At 41.0% G+C, this 19,646-nt stretch overlaps 1 protein-coding gene across 9 annotated transcripts in view; it reads left to right on the top strand.

Annotated features, from left to right (window-relative positions):
* ERBB4 (erb-b2 receptor tyrosine kinase 4) overlaps positions 1-19,646 on the top strand; it is a 617,214-nt gene that overhangs the window by 583,277 nt on the left and 14,291 nt on the right. For all 9 annotated transcript variants that reach the window (XM_071746874.1, XM_071746873.1, XM_071746881.1 and 6 more), the window contains 4 exons: positions 1,706-1,781; positions 3,752-3,898; positions 5,798-5,895; positions 8,136-8,306. In XM_071746874.1, coding sequence (XP_071602975.1) covers positions 1,706-1,781; positions 3,752-3,898; positions 5,798-5,895; positions 8,136-8,306 — 492 coding nt within the window. The remainder of the gene's footprint in view (positions 1-1,705; positions 1,782-3,751; positions 3,899-5,797; positions 5,896-8,135; positions 8,307-19,646) is intronic.

Raw genomic sequence — 19,646 nt, 5'->3', positions numbered from 1 at the left:
GGTGCTTTCCCATTTCCCCAGTAAAGAGACCTCCTGGCAGGGAAGGTGGAGTTTTGGCAGTTTTCCCTGATTCCTTCAGTTCTTTAATCCCCTCTTCAGTAACTCATCTGCCTCTTCTCTCTGTCAGCCAGTGAATGACAGAAAATGAGCTGGTCCTTGCAAACCAGCTGTTCCCTGGGAACTGTTATATGGTGTCTTGGACTTCTGAGGCTGATCACACTGCTGGGATTTCTGGAGCAGGATTTATATGTCAGATATGTCACTTCCCTTTTCCAGAGAAGCATCCTTTGAAATCCAGATGTTAGCAAGCCTTAAGTCATATTGAGAGCATGCTAAGACAGATTCAGACTGGTTAAAAAGAAAAACTAACTTCTTTCACCATGAGGACAATCAAGTGGTTGATCAGATTGCCCAGGGAGGTGATGCAGTTCCCATCATCAAAGATTTTTGAGTCCAGAGGATGAGAGACCTTCTGGGGACACTTCCAACTGGACTTACACCTTAATGAGCAATGCAGCTTTGCTACTTCAGCAGTTGTTCAAGTTTGCAACGAAGCAGTCATGTTTAATGGGAATGAAAGGAATACACTTCTGCAGAGTTTAGTGGAGGAGGAAAAACCATCTTTGCCAGTGCGAAGTCAGCCTTTATTAAAGTGTGCTATTTTTGCCATAACAATATCGCTTATGTTCATTAGTCAACTTCATAAAAGGTATTTTCATAAGGGTTTGAATGAAGACACATCCTCTGCTTTTACACCCACCATCTGTTCAGATTTTGCTTTCAGTTATGTATCTCTCTTGTTTATCCAGTACATGTTCAATAGTTCCAAATTAGAGGTGATCCATATGAGTCCATGCCAGCTAAAAATCTGTTTTTAATGTCTGCCCATTAGAAATTAATGGACTGCAAGAACTGGGCCTCACAGGCCCAGCTCAAGAATAGGAAACACCGTGGATCTCATTTTAACACAAACTCAAGAGGGAAAAGCCTTTTGCCAAACCTAGGTTTGTGTTTGCCTGTGTAGCCTTCTCTGTCAGAAGAACCCAGCTCTCACCAGGAGTGATTCAGAGCCAGAGGCTGACTTGGGACTTCTGACTGGTTTTCAGGAGCAATTCTCACCAAAGTAATGATACAGAGAACTGGGAAGACTAATTTCCTAGCAAATATTAGCAATATTTAGAAATTAAGCATTGTAAATTCTAAATTTTCACCATTACCTGTTCAATAATGATTATGTAGACTGTGAAGTATTATGGACACTGCATTATTAAGTAGCCTCATCAGAGAGCAGTCAAGATAGTAGTGTCTGGTTTTGCAAATTGTTGAGGCAAAGGAGCTTCTGTATTTCATCTTCTCTGCTGAACCACAGATTTAGGGGGATTGGGTGTACTTTTTGTGTTGCTTCCATCTTCACATGGATACGATGAAAAAGTTAATTGTTTCACTACATCTGAATCACTAAATTTGGGTGGTATGAGAAGTTCTGTAGGTAACTTGTTCATCTTTCTCACCTCCATCTCTTTCAGGAGGCAATGTCCCATTCGAGAGGGCAGGAACAGACACTTTCCCCACTGGGTAGTGCTGCTTTTTGTTAAGGATGGAGTTGAAAAAGAAAAGAGGGAGGAAGCTAATGTCTATGTACAGGATCTATCTCTACTGTTTTAATACTATATTTCTAGGGTTACATTTCTCTCTCTTTCCCTAGATGCCAATTAAGTGGATGGCTCTGGAGTGCATACACTACAGGAAATTTACTCATCAGAGTGATGTTTGGAGCTATGGTAAGTTTCCACACAATTGGTTTTAAAATTTGTCCCTTGTAAAGCATTAAGCCAAATTCTGTTCCTTGGTTAAAGATACCCTATTTTCCTAGAGGAGTTAATTCCAGCAGGTTTTGCTCTTCCTTTTTTACTTTTTTCTTGGGTTTTTTTGTTCTTTTTCTTTTTTTCTTTTTTTTTTTAATGTGCAGCTCTGAAGAGCAATTGTGACTTGTGCCCTGCATTACTTCCCCACTCACTAAAATACATTATCCTGATGTCCCTGCTGGGATGACTGCCGGAAGGTCTGGGCTGGTAACAGTTTGGCTGATTATTGTGACAGAAGAAGGCCTCTTTCAGCTCAGACACAGATTCATAAAAATACAGCTGCAGGTCATAATTTTCAGCAGTCCTTTGAAAATCTTAACTCTAAAAGCCATGAATGTCAAAAAACATTTCCAGGTTTGTGGGACTTTCTGTACCTACAGTCAGATAAAAGTGAATTTGTCATAATACAGAACAAATACAGCAAGAGAAAGAAAAGAAGGAGACAGGCTGTCTAAGCTAACTAAAACAAGCACCTATGTAATTTTGCAGATAACCTGGGACTTGGTTAGACAGATCAGCTCTGGTGGACAACACACACACCAAAAAAACACAAGTCACATTTGAGAAATGAGATGTTCATTTAATGTTATTAATTCTATCATCCAGGCAAGCTGTTGTGCCACATCTGCTGAGCTGTTTTCCTGTTTATGTAGTACAGCTATTGAAAATAAAATCCTGTATACCTTTGCAAGTAGAATTTTTCAGCAGTATCTGGGGCTACGGGCTCCTATTTGCAATTCATGTGGCCCTATCATTTTAAAACAAAAAGGTGTACAACTCTATTCATTACTCAGTTTTACCTGTGGGTAGCAGCAAAAGACACTGTTTGATGTGGCTTATTCACTGCCCTCTTCTATATAGCTGAAAAAAACATTAAAGTTAAATAGATCATGTAAAGCTGCTCTTTCTTCTCAAATTCTGTATACCCCGTATCACTGAGAAAAGATTATGCCTCCATTTACAAAATTAATTTTAAATGCAAGAAGCCCAGAATATCTGCAATCAGAAAGAACAAGACCAAAAACAATTGGCAAGTTATAGTTATTGAACATCAACAGAGGTGAATGAGGGTGAAATAAATATGTTTTATGCATATGGTAATTTTGCCCGTCGCCTCTCACATTAGCGTAACAGCTTGCAAAATATGGTTCCTGATTTATAGGCATGTTTAAAATGACCTTTGCAATAAAAAAAAAAGATAAACATGGTGTGAGAGCAGCATTTTCAATGTTTAAGATTTTCTTTGGGGATGAATTCTGTTACTTATGGTATGCAATCTTTATTTCCAGCTCTGATGCCAGAACAAATCTTATTCAAAAAGAAGATCCTGGTTTTGAAGCACAGCAGTATCATAACTCAAATCTGTAGGGTGATTTAAGGAAAAAAACAAGTACCAGTGGGTGTGAATGACTTAGAAGAAAAAGACAATGGCATAATGTAACTCAGTGCTTTATATTTGTGGGCAATTGATGTTCTAAGTTAGGGAACATCTGTGGGTTTTTCCCCTTAAAATAATATAGTACATCAGCAGTACATCTTCTTATTTGGATGTGATAAAAGAATGTGATGTATACTTTTGTTATTGTATCCATTTACTTTATCATTATTTATTTGTCTTAAACCTTTCTTGTGTGCCTCAGATCTGTCATGCTGTGCCTTACGTGGAAAAAAATCGAGGGAAGTTGCTTTTAATGATTAACACAAAGTGTTGTTTCACCATTTGCTGGAGCTCCTTAATGCCAAGCCAAACCTCAGTGTTTTTACAGGCACTGGTAACACGGAAGAGATTGGAGTCCAAAACTGGGCCAGAATTCTGTGCTGGAAGAAATTGGGAAGGAATCTGAGTAGTACAACATCAAACATTAACACTCTTCCTTTCTGCCTAGGAGTCACCATCTGGGAACTTATGACCTTTGGTGGGAAGCCATATGATGGAATCCCAACACGAGAGATCCCCGACCTCCTGGAGAAGGGAGAGAGGTTGCCCCAGCCTCCAATCTGCACTATTGATGTTTATATGGTGATGGTGAAGTGTAAGTAATTAGTGCTTTGAACATCCCTATGCTCAGTGCAAAAGGAGCACTGATTTAGAACATTTGCATCTATAACCTCTGATGGTGCTGGGCCAGGCTGCTTCAAAACAAAAGCATCCCCAGATACTGTAAAATCCATTTAAATGCTGTATGCACAATTTTTGCAGTTGAAAAAGAGAACAAATTTAGCCATGAAGGGTTGAGTTAGCTCAGCTTCTTATTACTGTCAGCTGGTATCGCCTATTCTTGCTGTGAAGTCAAAGTTGTATGATTGTTATTGTAAACCCTTGTCATTTCCATGACAATTGATTTGATGTTAAAAAAGATAGTATTGAACATAATTATGGTACGTGGATACCCAGCCAGTGAAGGTTGCGAGGAGAAATGCTGGTTCCAAATATTAAGGAAAGAAACCATGAATGTCTTATTGTTAGTAACAAGAATGATGATTGTGATAATAATAAGTAAAATTAAAATCATACAGTAAATGCTACATAGAGGATAATTTTTTTAAAATCATTATTAGTTCAGTACAACAATTAATGAATATTTTTATTTTAGCAAAAAAGGACAACAGACTGCACATGGTTTTTCCTTCCCTTTTATCTCCAAGATAGTCACACTAGTGGTAGCATCCTCCAAGGCTATGCTTCTCATTTAAAAAGAATTAGGAACATCTCTCTGGTGTTTCTGACTTAATTTAAGTGAGATTAACATACAGATGTCTCATCCATCTTCTGTGGTCCTTTCCCTTTTGTTTTGTACATAAAACCACTGAAAGAATTAAAATAAAACTAGAAGAGATAAATAGCCTGTCTTCTGAAAACAGTTGTAGCATGCACACAGGTATGGAAATCGAGTAGTGCAAGGGGTTCATGTTGGCTGAGTGCAGTAATGTTCCACCCGATAGGATCTCTAATGGGTGTGAGGCCAGTCTCAGTGGATTAAAGGAAGTCATAGTAGATGGGGTGTTCTGGGAGGTGGGAAATTACAGATAGACCTGCAGACTTAGTCCTGTGAAGTTTGTGTGAATTTCTTTATAAGCTATGGTAGCTTTGTTCTTTCTGCATTGGTCACTGCTTCAGTTAAACATAAGGAGATAAGGCCTGCTTCGTTTAGCCTCCCTGGCAAGGAGAACTTGGGAAACTGCAGATAGGATCTTCCATTAGAAAGAGCTGACACTGAGACAAACTAGTTTGCCAGTGGTGACTGCCTATGCTACTTGCTTGTTTTGCAGAAAGCATTAACAGGGTTTGAGATTTGTTGTTCCTAGTGAATGTTTCTTGGCGAGTGAAGGACAAAAGAATCACCCCCTTACTTGCTTAAAATAGCATCTAATGCCTTGTGATGCAGGCACATGAAGGCAGAATTACCAGGAAGCAGAATACCAGAAGGCAGAAATACCAGGTCAGCCATCCTGCAGGTGTGTTGAGCAGCAATTTTTCATCTAAGCTACTGCGGAATGGTAGGGCAGTTAAGTGAAACTGTATTTAGTGTCATAACTTTGTAATAAACCCACTAGACTCAGATGAGATCAGATTCATTACAGTAGAGGTTGGACGTATCCATAATAAAAGACAATCAGTGTTTACATCTAAATGGGCAAGAAAGGCCCAGAAGACTGCAAGGCATTGTTGCTGTCTCTGTTTTGGGGATGAGGAACAAGAGCTCGGAGGAAATTAAGAAATCCACGCAGTGCCTTCTGTGGCCAAGACCAAATATTTTCCATTTTAGGTGCATCATAGAGTCCTAGCTTTCTGTTCCCGTGGGCTCTTTATTGCAACTGGCTTTTAAAGGCTGGAGCTGTCAAAGACTTCAAACTTATGCATTTTAAAAAACTGAATTATTTCTTCTTCTGACAATTAACTGTTTTCTTTCTGATCTTTCATCTGTCCCCAGGCTGGATGATTGATGCTGATAGTCGGCCAAAATTCAAGGAACTGGCTGCTGAATTCTCTAGAATGGCTCGAGACCCTCAGAGATATTTAGTAATTCAGGTGAGCAACACGGTAACAATTTAAAAAAATTCTGTCTGCCAAGCCATACTGTTAAGGGGTTGCCTTTGAATCTTTTAAATTCAAGTTGCTCTTGAATTTAAAGCAAGCAGTGACCACAGTACAACAAGAATGAAGTAGGATGGCCAGTGTCAGTATCTTAATAATAATAATGCTAATAATATCTGAAATTTACTTCCTAAGCTTTGATTTAGAAGCACATATCCAAGATCTTGCTTTGCAAACTGCTCAGTATTTCTCATTCTCGTGAAACTGGGGGAAAAGATCTGTCCATGAGTTGACCTGCTTTAGACCAAGGACTTGTTTGGTTCTACAGTAGCTTAGGCTGACACTCTGGAGCTTTCCCTGTACTCATGAGATCATTAAAAAAGTTTCTTTTCACATCCTAAACATAAACGTTTCACAGAAAAGAGGGAGTTTTGTTACATTGGTGCCTCTCATGTTAGAAGGCAGCTGTCCTCCGTGTCCACCTCAGGCTGTGTAGGCTCTGTAGTGCTTCACAGTCCCTGTGACAGACCCACAGCAACCTGATTCATCACCTGAAACTACACTGTGGCAGCAGGGCAGCACCAGGATGGCCACATCTGCTGATTGCATCTCCCTGGAGCTGTGTATGCATGGGGAACTCCTGCATTCTGCAGAAGCCTAGGGTCACGTATGTGTTTATTGCAACTCAGAATCAAGCCACAGAAAATGAATTCAACTATTTGGTGAGATCCTTAGATAGCCCCAGTGTGTGAGCAGTTCAAATGCAAACAAGAATTGGAAGTAGTAAGGTGATGTTGAAACAGCAGAGACCAAAGCATAGAATTAGTTTGAGCCAGGTAATTATACTGTCATGCTGTATCTCATGCTACATCTCATGCTATACCTGCTTCACATCACAGAGGACAGGGCTGGTTCCTAGCTCCACACTGATGCCCAAATTCTTAGCTGAAGAACCTCCTCGAACACAGTCGCTGCCACTTTGTCTCCTGATTCCTTCTGTGCTCATCTCACCATATGGTGTGTCATTTCACTGTGTAGCCACACTAGCCTACTCATGGGGTCTTCTTGAACAGGGAACCTTGCTGTCCTTCAGCTTGGGGAGAAGTAAAATACTAGTCAAGCAGATTTGTGGTGCTGCATGTGGATTTTCTCATGCAGTATTCCCCGCTGTGATAAACTGTAAGTTCAGCTGATACAAGTGAATCCGGAAAAATCAGTCTGATTAAATTAATTTGTTATCCAGGATGTGTTTTCCTATCCCAGATACTTCTTCCCTCCCTTTCTCTCCCTCGCCCTTCCCCTCCCTGTTGTATAGCCTGGCGGGTGTTTCATCCTGTGTGGCTTCTTGCCTCTCAAGGCAATCCTTGCAGACAATAGGTGCCTCCTGAGGAGAAACCAGGATAACTCCAGTGATATCTCTGATATCTCTGCCATTATGATACCCCATGCCCCACCCCATGCAGTCAAGAATGACAAGCTTGCTGTGACACAGCCATCAAACCCTGCTGGACTCCACACATGGCATAAGAATTGTTAGGGACTCAGGGGCCATTCTCTAGCCATGCAGTTAAGGTTAGCATCATTTCTATGGGCTGTTAAGTGCCTGGGGCAGGGGCTGCCTTTTGTGATGGTTTGTGGCAACCAGGCAAAGTGCAGCTCTGTTTTGCCTCTCCATCTTATAGATGCTATTTCAATAAAAATGAATACTGCTGTTGTTGTTGCTTTTATTCCCTGGTTTGATTTTTATTGCTTCCAACTCTGTTACATTCTGCAGAAATTTCCATATGGATGAGAGGGAAATTTAGCCTATAAGCCCCTAAAAAAATACAAATGAAAATAAAACAAACACCCAGACACAGCAGTTTCCATGTTATGTCCTGCCCCCCACCATGTGAGCCTAAATAGCTGAGATATTTTACAGTATACATCAGGCCTTGACAGAACTTGGGTCAGAATCTGAACTTGTATGGGAAAAAGAGAGAAGAAAGAATGAAAGTTTGATGACAAGAATGCCAAAAAATTACTTTGCTTGATTTATGCTGTTACTCCCTTTCTGTCATCATATTCCCAGTAAAATAATCAAACAACTACTGTGCATGTGGTGCTTTAAAACAAGGAAAGCAGCATGTATGGTCCCTGCAGCCTGGCTGCCAGGACAGGAAGAAGGCTGAAGGTCCCTGTTTGGGAAATTAATCCATCTTTTGACTCTTTTCCTCTCAATACAACCTATTTAGGGAGATGATCGTATGAAGCTCCCAAGCCCTAACGACAGCAAGTTCTTCCAAAATCTTCTTGATGAGGAAGACCTGGAAGATATGATGGACGCTGAAGAGTATCTTGTCCCTCAAGCCTTCAACATTCCTCCTCCCATCTACACCTCCAGGACAAGAATTGATTCCAACAGGGTAAGTGCAAGCTCTGACAGAAAATACTGGCTATTATAAAAGCACATGTGGAGATTTAAGTGCACTAATCAAACACAGGCCTTGGGAGTTGCCTTGGGAATTACAAGCTCCTGTGGTAAGGAGCGTGACTGTAAAAATGTTGTCACTGTGTTCCCTCTTCATTGTGCCTTAGTGAATCTTAAATTAAGAGCTGAGTGAACAAAGGCTTGACTTGAACTGCCTGGCCTGAAAGCAGAGCTGAGGCTTGGGGAGTCAGGCAGTGTTATTTTTTTGCTGCATACCACCCTGGCCAGGAAGGGCATAGCTCTGACTTCCACCCCTGCAATCCTGCCAGGGCTGGCAGTGATGTAACCCAGGGCAGCTGGAATATAGAGATGCTGCTGCTTTTGTGTTTGGAGGCAAATTGCAGACCCAGCCCCTTTTCCTGTTTTTTGCCACATAGAGGCCCATCTCATTCTTGATGTGATGTCTGCTCTCTGCAGTTCACAATTTCCTGTCTTGGTTTGAGTCTCTGATATTGTACCACTGAAGTCAGTGGGAGCTTTGCTTTGCAATTCAGCTTAATGGAAGTCATGAGATTGCATCCTTCTTTTAGTAGCTCCTACTGCTGGGAATTTTCTCTGGCATCATACAAAAATCTTAACACTTAAATCTGGAGTTACCATTTGTCAGAAGTTTTTTTTTTTATTTTGAGCCAAGTTTTCTGGCCCAGGTGATCTTGGAAAGGGCAGCTGGGGGACAGTAAACTTGCACCCAGCTCTGTATTTTGCACTCCTGTCGTTATAGTGCTTTTCATGTTGTAGGAGCTTCCTTATGGAGGGGTCATTTTTTGAGGCCAAAAGAAGAGATAGGCAAAGAAGTGGCCATTGGCCAGCCAGCTGATTAATAATAACATCTGGTGGTATCATTGGAGACTGAGTCCTGTCCCTGACAGGATTACTAGGGGAATGTTGACACTCCAGTGTCTCAGCTTAGCTTCAGTCTCAACTCTGCTTGCTAACAACTGCATTTCCTAAATGTGCTGCTGGTGCTGCTGTACAGGCAACTACTTCTAGATTGGAGGAAGACCACAGCACTGTGCTGCTGGAGGTGCTTGGGGTCAAGTCAAAAGACATCAGCACTCCTGGTTTCCATTGCAGAGAGGTGTTTTTTCTGGATGGTATTACATTTGTTTTGTCTCTGTGCAGAAGGCTACATCCTTGTCTGTTGTTTTTCTGAAGCATTCAGATTCTTTGTACATAAACTATTTTTCCAGGGAAGATTCAATTGATTTCAAACAAAATACAGAGTAGCTCCTTTAAGGTAATAGTGCATCTGCTGTGTGTAGTTCAGTACAGATGGATGTCAGCTGGAAGAATCACACAGAATTGAAACGCTGTCAGAGATCTCTGTCTGCAGTTGTCTGATTCTGTCTTCGTGTTTCCTTTGGATAGTTTGTGATTTATGCTTGTTTGGTGTAGTGAATATTAATATCCCACAAGCTCATTATGGTGCAGCTGCAGCTATAGATGCCTAAGGAATTGATACAGCTTAGGTAGTTTGTGTTCACTCTGTCTAGAAAATTAAATTTTATGGGGAAAAACCAGGCAGTTTGGTGAAGTCCAACATAAAGACAAGAGCTACAGGATCTTCATGTCATTTGCAGAGATCAGAAGCATAAAAAATTCTTTATTTCTCATTTTAATTGTTCTGATTGTAGTTTTAGTAAAGAAGTCTGTTATGTGATGTCAGAGTAGTGTGCTTCTCCCTGGATGTGTTGTACTGGCAGCTTTAGTTGAGTGCTCCAGCAGCACAGCTCTACTGGGCACAACGGTTTGCAAGCAGAACACATCAGCCTCCTCACACTTAAAGCTTTGAAGTCAGGGAATTAAGGAAGAACAGGAGCATTTATTTTCTAATCTCTGTGGTTTCTGTAGGGCCACCTTGGTCTTAAATCCTTGCAGCTTGTTGCCAGGGAGAGGCACCACCAGATGAGGTTGGCCTAAGACACTCCCTGCCTTTTTCCTACCCCTGTGGGAAGATAAAATCTATTTGGATATGAGTTGATAACACAGAGCTGCAGCTCACGGAAAGAGGGAAGCCTTCCAGAGAGTTTTCAGCTCCCCAGACAGTGTCACATCCTTCTTTCTCCAGGGATTATTGAGATTTATGAAGCTGTAAGGCTCAGACACAGCTTCAGCATTTCCATCACACCCAGACTGGCTTCCTGCTAGGATGTCTTTGGGACCTATGCCTGCGCACACTCTAGCCTGTAAGAGTCCCCTCTGTTATGAAGGCCAACCTGAGACTGATGCAGCTTTAAAATAAACATTAGCATCCTAAGCTAAATTGAATTCTTCCATTGCATCTGAAGCTCTTCAGTTGCAATTTCAGCTCTTTGGCTTTTTCCAGCTTTTATTTTCTGTTGTCTGGAGTTACTGTAGAAATAGGGAGTTTAAGAAGCTCTGTGCTTCTGAGAGATAAGCTGAACCCTCAGCAGTGTTTCCATGAGCACAGGACCCCAGTTAGTGCTCAAGTGTCCTACGTACACATCCATTAGATGATTCATTCAGGTATTTGTAACAAGTACTGTCCTGTGTGCACAGAGATAATGCCAATACAGAGAGCACTCTGTGTACCCCAGGAAGCTTTTTGCTCTAAATTGTTGGTTAATTCTTGCTGAAAACTGTCTATACCATTTATTACTCCCTGATACTGCCCCTGTAATTTTATTCTATATGCTATATATCATGGAAGCAACTGCCAACCCTACAATTAAATACCAAGTTACTTTTTTTGGAGATGTCTAATTCATATGTCCAGGGAGATTGTTTTGCTTGTCTAAATCAGGCTCTGGTGTGCCAAAATCCAGTTTTCAGTTCCCTGGATAGTGTCTGATGCCATAGTAGCAGTCCTGGTGTGTGGCATTAGGTCTGATAGTGTTTCAGTGTTGAACATGTATATACATCTGTGTATAAAGAGATTATTCCAGAGAGAAACCAGGGAAGAAGTTATCTTTATGATTAAGTTGTTGAATTTGCTGAATTTCATAGGTGTCTGCAGTGGTCCAGTGGTAGAAATTCAGGTCTGAGGTGTAATATGACCTCCTTTACACACTGAAATACAGCAGAGTTGGAAGGTGGGAACTGTGAGCACCTTTGTCTTCAGTTGCAGCTGGAAGGAGGGAATTTGGAGAGCAGTCAGAATTTGGAGGGGGACTTCCCAGTGTGCCAGCACATCTGAGCTAGTGTGAGCTACAGTCATTGCAGGTGGGGAGAGCTAGAAGTTGGTTAAAGCATCCTTTCCTTTTGGCAAAGAAGGCAGCAGGAGGAAATGATGATTTGTGATTCTCCTTGTGGCCAGGGCTTTAGCAGCAATCAGTGCCTTCCTGTAAGAAAAGGCAACTTACTGTTCCTGTCCAAGCTCTCAAGGTAATTATTTCTCCAGGCATGTCCTGGCCATATGAGGCTGATGGCAGTAAAACTGCTTCATCCCAAAGTCAATAGATAAATTGTGTGAAAAGATACCAAAGCTGATGGGCCACTGCAGGCATTTTGTCTAAACTTCTGGCATAGAATAGGCCAGAGTCTCTTGTCTCTTAATTTCTGTATCAAGTGCAGAAACCCTGAGGTGGAGTTTGTCTTTTAGAGAGATTGTCTTGATTGTATCAGGTGGGATGGAAAATACATCACAGCATAGAAAAGTTTCACTGAGTGGATAATGCTGACTCCTTAGCAGGGTTGGGATCCTATTATTGTTTGCCAGGCATCCTCTTTTGTGCTAGATTAGGAGCTGCCAGTTATCAGAAGTTACTTCTGCTTAAGGGTTGAGTGTGATGGTACCATTTGTATGTTTGCTGTTACAGAAGGACAACACAGATGTCTCCTTTTTATTTGGTTGGTTTGTGGTGTTTGCCATCTCTATGCTTCTGCAACAGCTTCTCCAAAATAATATGACTAAGTCTTTCCTAATTTAAGGAATTATGGCTATTACTATAGTCGTACAGGTAATGGACTTTATTTTTTTCTGTCCCATTTCTTTAATTCCTGCTCATCAAAATGTGATCAAACACTTTCTGAAAAATTTAGTGGTTTTGTTTGGTTTTTTTTTTCTTTCTATTAGACTCTGTCACTTGCTTACTTGAGTGTTGGAATGAAACCTCCAATGCCTGAACAGATAACTTGTAAATTAATTTTGTCAAAGGGTTTCATAACATTTTAGAAGATTGCACTGAGACTGTCACTATATTGGCCCTCTCACTTCTTGAAAAACTGCTTGATTAGTTAGGAAAGTTTCCTATATGAATCCATTCTATATGTCTTCCATTAAGTACTGTGTTTTTTGTATTCTCAGTAGAATCTAGGCAACAGTGTACTGGATCCTGTAGCTGCTGCCATCAAACCTTCAGAGGAGTTCTGGGAGTACCCCCAAGCTCTCTTTCAAGATCTTAAATTCCCATTTTCTGCCTCTCTACGTTTTAATGACATCCTGGTGGTAGGAGGCTCCTGTCTGTCTGCTCTGCCTTTTATATTAAGCAGTTCTCAGTAGCTGCTGATTTTTCATTGGTGTCTAATCAACCATCAGCAATATTTTACCAATTGTAACTTTACTTCTGGGAAGTTCTTCTGTGTTTATTTCTAGTTTTTGTTGGATATGTAGATAGCACAAGTCCATCTTTGTCCATGAAGAGCAGGAGGTGAGCCCAGACTAGTCAGCCTAATTTCATTGCTCACAGTGAATGAAGTAAGAAGAATAAACATGCAAAATACACTGTAAAAAAATTTTGATGAAAAATTATTTCAGTTTTAATAATTTACATCAAAAAAGGAAAGCTTCTAAAAATATGTATATTTAGAATATATGTATTTAAATACGTATTTAAAATGCTCTTCATTTGCTAGAGGAAAAAGGAAGAAAATTTTTATGAAGTACTCAAACAGAATAGATGATGCCCTGATCTTCACAGAGAATTCTCTGAAAGATCCTTATGGCAATTAGTGTCTTGCTTTGCAAGCAGGCCAGCTGAAATCCATGGTGTTTCTCTGAATAGATCAGCATGACCAACTTGTCAAATTGCCTCATGGTTTTGCAGGTCAAATGCCTTCAAACAGGAAATTTTTAATGTCTTAGATGTTTTCCGTCACATTCAGGCTCCCGAATTCACTTTCCAAAAGTGTTGGGTAGCATTTTGGTTTCTACAAATGTAATGAATATTTAATAGCAAATCACCAGCTCACTGAACTTCCTGGTGATACCTACTGCAATTTTATGCTCAGGGAAATTGGTGGAAGAAACTGTAGCTCTATATTGCTTCAAAAACCTTTAAACCTTGCTTTCAAACAAGTAAATTTATTGAGCTTTGATATAAACTGGTTTAAAATCAGTCTGCATCTGCTTAGTCCATGAATAGATGCTGAGTGTGTTAACAGTCAAGAGAGCTCACAGCTGATGCATTTTCTTTTCTCTTTTGAAAAGAAAAAAAAAGTCAATAGATATAAAGAGACTAAGTAATAAATATTTCTACACTGTACTGATGAGGCATTCTTGGAAAACAGCAAGCTAAACAACTCTACATAATTCAGTAGATGGAAAAGTGGACTAAGAGTCAGGAAATAATTATGAGAGCTGGGAGAAAATTTTCCTTCAGTGACTAGATTTAAGACAAATTGTTGGTAAAAAATGTTAGTTTCTGTATTTGTGATTTCCCTAAGATAATGAAAGCACCTTAAAAAGACAAGGGGCTGTGATTTGGAGGTGCATCTGGCAGGGCTCCAAGGAGGTGCCATTTAAACACATGGCTGGCTGAGACAAGTGGGGCTCATGAGCCAGAGAAATTTGTCTTCAGCATCCCACAGCAATGGGGCTCCTGGGAAACCACTTGGAGCAGAAGGTAGCAGGAGGATTCTGGAGCATCCTGTGCCAAATACTGTACTTTCTAAGTATACATGCAATGAGAATAAATGCTGACACAGCCTAGAATGCCCTTTGTTAGCCAGAATAAAGAGTCTGCCTTTCTTGTTAAATGATGTGGTAGGGGAGGGGAAAAAATTCTCAAAGCTATAAAAAGAGTCTCCAAAAGATGTGGTGGAGAGAAGGGGGAGGAGGCACAGATGAAGTTTAGATTTAGAATGTTAAAAAATTATTATTTTATCCAAATCAGCTGGATGGTTATTTCTTTTAGTGTATTATTGCACCAGAACATCAGTCCTGCTCTAAATCAACTCAGCATTTCATCAAGAAGCCTATTCTTCGCTGTAAGAGACCAAGAGTGCACAATTATGGGTTTCTTTTCCCCCTTGCATAATAAAATTGTGAGATTATCATCAAGTCTCTATTCAGATTTTAGGAAGGCTTTTTTATTTTATTTTTAAAACCCATCTTTGTCTGTAAGAGCTCCCTGTTCAGGCCAGCATGCTGTAATGATTACTGCTGTAAAGGCTTCAGTGGAGATGTGCTCTATTTCATTCTCAATGAGTGCTGATGGCATTTTGAGAGTCTAAGAATATCCTTTGATTACTGTATAAAACAGGGGGAAGATGGCAACGCAGCCTGCAGCATAGGAGGAGGCTGCTTCTCCAAGTGTTGCTCATCAACTTTCTTTTGTGCTCTTATTTTTTTTTTTCTTTTTTTTTCTTTTCTTCTTGTCCACCATGTCGCAATCACAAATCATGACTATGTTGTGCTTTTGGTCCCATTCCCCATCTTTTCCCTGTTTTGGGATTTGAAACTTGAGGCTTGTCCTGAAGAGGAGCTGCTGCTGCTCCTGTGTTTTGGACAGATGCTACAGCATAGGAGCAGGAGCCAGTGCCTTGACTCTTCTGATTCCCAGGGAACTGTTAGAGTAGCTTGGAAATGGTAAGTCTTTTCCAGACTGTGGGGAATTGGCCCACAGTTAGAAGGTGCCATTTACTGTAAAACAGCTTGGAGACTATATTAAAAAAGGAGTGACAGAAAGCTAGTCATGGGTGACAGGAATGATGCAGGAGTGAAAGAGATTGAAAGGGAAAGACACACAGGCAAGCTGCCTCCCTTCCTGCTCTCCTGTCTGTTTGACAGTCATGGTGTGTTTATGCAAAATAATAGGGGAAAGGAATTCTTGCATCTTCATTCTTGTGTCATGCTTAGATCAAATTACACATTGTGCCAGCTGAAGTCTGTTTGCCAGTCAGTCTGAGGTTGAATTAAGGTTTCCAAAGTCTGGGGGACAAGGAGGGGCTCCAGGGAGAGTTTTTGATGCCATGCAGCAGAGGATTGCTTCTATCCCCAGCTCAGGTATAGGAGGTGAGTCTATGGAAAAGCATTTCACCTACATTTCTTTGTCAGTGAGCCTGAATACTGACGTTTTTGTAGCTCTTAACAGTCTGTTTTCACTGGTGGTCTTATCTCCCTGATGAAGTGTTAGACTGAAAATCTATGGTGTATGTCTGGTATTTTCCAGTAAACAGCACAGAAAATATTCTGTGCAATATTTAAGTATGTTGTTTCCCATGCCACTGTGCCCAAATTGTTGGGTATCTTCTGATATATGCCATTTACTGTACACAGTGCAGACTAAATTACTCCTATAAGGCTGTATTCAGATTTGGGCATCTCACTGCATATGGACTGCCCTAAAAGTGTTTATAAGTCTGAAAACAGACAGCTGTTAGGAGGCAACACTGTGCAAGAGAAAGTTTAAATGAGTGATCTGAAGCTATGAATTATGTCAGCACTGACCTGAGCTGAGGTGATCAGTGAAACATCCATAATGATGCTGAACAAGTTCAGGGGTGTCTTTAACCTACCATAGTGCCAGGATGTGATCTGGCACATCCAGAAAATATGGGTATGTCTTTTCTATCACACACCACACTCACACATTCCCATTGGTCTAAGCAGGATGTTTTGTGTCTTGATTGTGGAAGGAGCAGTCATCAGAGACTGAGCAAACACTATACCTAATGCAAGATGGTGCTTGCATTCTTTTCTTTACTAGTCTATTTTAGGTTAAAATGTTTACACACATTCTGAGGAAGGGTAATGCTGGAAAGGGGACTGGGACTTCATTATTCCCAATAAAGGTTTGGTGATCCCCAGTGGAACTTTATGGCACTGAACTAAGGACACTGTAAATAGTTGCATAGCTGCTGTCCACAACTGGTGTATATTATTCCTACTTTCTATGTTTGTTGTTGAGTAATAGGCTCCCCTGGCCTTTCACTGGAAAAATGTATGTTCTGTTGTGTTATGTGCACTCAGATGGGCCACACTGCTGTTTGTGTCCCTGAAACACGTTGTATAAGAGACACACACATCTCCCAAACCAGTTTCAGAGGATGTACATCTCCCATGGACTGTGATTGTTCTGCAAGCTGAAATGTTGCAGGGTGCCAACAATGACTCAAACCTAGTGCCAAGCCAAGGCTAAAAGGATCTTTTCTTAATAGCCCTAGAGGAAAGAGCCCAGCAGGGAATGGACTTTTCCTAAGCAGAGTCAGGAGCCCAGGCAGAACAGAAGAGAGGATATTAGGAAGGGCAGTGTCATGTCAGGTGCTGTGAGCTGTGGGGACAGATAGGCTTTAACTGTAATGGCCCAGGGAGGTCTAATCCTTTCTTCTGATATACAGCCCAGCTCTGAGCAGGGGCTAGGACCAGAAATCCCCAGAGGTCTTCAAAGCCTTCTAGCTATTACTATACAAACAGCAATTCACTTCTATTTAACATTATACAGCAATCTTGTGGTATATGTTTTTTCTTTCCTTTGATTTTCATCTCAGACATGTTTGCTGTGGGCTTTCTGAAGCAGGGCAGAGGAAGCTGTTAGCTCTGTGGTCAGAGGGAAGCAGGACTGCTCCCAAACAGAGGTGGCTGCTCTCCTAGGGAGGTCTTTCCTATTTGAATTCCAGTTCAGATCAGTTGTAAATACCAAGCTGCTCCCTTGAAATGTAGCTGGAGTTTGCTTGGGGCCAGTGGGCAGCTCTGTGTTGTGTGCTCTGCCTGCAGCCGCACCAGAGCATCCCAATCCTGCTGCTTAAATCCACTTGCATAAATCAGCTTTTTCCTAGAGAACTGCTGAAATCTTGGTGCTTGCAGCAAGATCTGCTCAGCCTGGTATGTTAGGAGGCTGTGGGTTTGATGACTCAAGCCTGGATCCTGAGTCGGTTGGTTTCAAATCAAGTAAACAGTTGTAGGTGAAGGAGAAAAGTAAATTATGTCTGGAGGCACAGAGCCCAGGGCTGACACTGGTACAATGATATGTTTCAGAGCTTGACCAAAACAAATAGTCACTGAGTTGCCTGAAGCAGGGACCATGAGATGCCTCTGAACACGATGCGTGAGGAGCATCCCAATGGGAGTGTTGTACTCCTGCTTTATGGCTTGGTGCTTTTTGCACACAGGAGTAGAAGGAGAGTGAAAGAGAACGGGCTTTTCATGTGGATAGGAGCAGTATCAGAATGTGTTCAAATGTGTTGTGTGTGCATCGATGCTGGCAGAGCCTTGCCATTAGTAGAGGAAAAAATATTTCAGTCCCATGGGCTTAGCAGGCTGTTTAAGAACAAGAAACAGGAATAATTATGTAATTATGCAACCCTCTCAAATCTGTGTGCACGTCTCTGTGGATGACAAGGAAAACCAGCTCTGCAGCAGCAAAGGTGCTGTTGGAAGGCTGTGCTAGCTAGAAAAGCATGAGGGTGCCAAATCATGCTGTAAAATAAAGTTTTACCTATTTTCTGCTTGGTGATAATCCAGTACCACCCATAGTCCCAGAGTAGCATCACATCACTGAGTACCTTCAGCATTTCTTCCACCTGCACTCGGCTGTGGGTAGAGCTCTGAAGACAGCTGTGGTCACCATAGTGCTGTGTGGGGTGAGCTGGAGCACAGGCAGGAGGGGAACACAGCTCGGGATGCCATATTCCAGGCATGAATGGAAAGAGGCAAGACAGAGGCAAATTCCCACAACTACATAAATTTGAGTGGCAGGACCCAACAAGGCTTTGATTTCATTACAGTTTAACATGCAGCCAGAAAATATTATTTCCCTGATATAAAGGAGGAGATACTTACCTTTGGGAGATTCTAGAAGCAAGGAATTGGAAAATGGAATTAATGAATAGAAAGCAATAACACAAGCCAATATTCACAAAAGTGTTATTTACTTCTCTTTTATCAAGGCTCATTTTACAGGAATGTTAGTGGTTATAACAGCTGATGTGTCACTGGTATTTAATACCAAAGGGCCTCTAAAAAGGCTTTAAGGGACATGTGCTTGGTTTTTATCTTTTCTCCCTGATGTCATGTTTGTGCCTAAAATTCAGTCATGGTATAAAGAATGAAATCTTGGGCATTTCTGTTTAGGGCTCCTCATGGACAGTTAAAAAGGCTGGGCTCCTTCTGGAGGATGCTTAGAGTTTAGAAGCTGTATGTGTGCACCCCCAAGCTCACGGATATAATGCATATTACACTATAAAAAGGGGCTGGTTATTTATTGGTTTTTTGTTTGTTTGCTTTTTGTATGCAAATTGAGACTTTTTAAGTAGGTTTATGTAGTGAGGTCATAGCTGGAGATTTTGATCATTCAGGTTAGAATTTCAGGATCAGAAATCCTGGAAAAAGAACATTGGCTCTTTTTTTTAAATATAGTGTTTAAGATGCAAAAACAACAACCAAAAAAACCAGTCATCAAAGTAAATTGGATTGCATGGACAAATCATTCTCTGTTAAGTTCTACTTGGTAAGGTCCACGTGTATTTTCTGCTCACAGTGCAATGCAGTAAAAGAGTTGGCTGGTGCTTTATTTTGGAAGCCTACAAAACAGTGACATCACATTGCAATTAGCAGACAATTTAAAGACATTTAAGCAACTACATCACATTTTCAGCCCCACTAATTGGCACTACAGCTGTTTTCTTTGCCTTCTTTTTTTGGAAGAGTGGCCACAGGGTGTTAACTCCTGGCAAAAAACGGTAAAGAATTTTAAAAGTATGCAGACACCACTGATTTGGAGAAGAGCCAAGCTGTGAGGTTCTGTGTTAAGGGTGTTGCAAGACAGCTGTGTTTAGTATATAGCTCATGTGGAGGCATGAAGCAAATACCTGTGACCTGACTTGGCAAGTCACTGTCTGGGAAGGGTCTTGCCATAAAAAATAGCAGTAAATCCATTAATGCTAGTCCATTCTCTCCTGATGTCTTGGGACAAGGCTATTCTAAGAGGACCTGTTATTCTGTTGTTATAGTTGCATGGTATGTATTTAAATGTTGGAGTCACAGCCAAGAAGTCTAAAGATGGGACAGGGGTTTTAGGCTTTTGTTGTGGGTGGAGCAAAGCATCTATATCTGGAGAGATAAAGTGGATATCCTAAAAATATTTAAATTGATAAT

This window comes from Heliangelus exortis, chromosome 6 (genome assembly GCF_036169615.1).
Source record: "Heliangelus exortis chromosome 6, bHelExo1.hap1, whole genome shotgun sequence".
Taxonomy (NCBI): domain Eukaryota; kingdom Metazoa; phylum Chordata; class Aves; order Apodiformes; family Trochilidae; genus Heliangelus; species Heliangelus exortis.
This window is presented reverse-complemented; position numbering and strand designations above follow the sequence as displayed.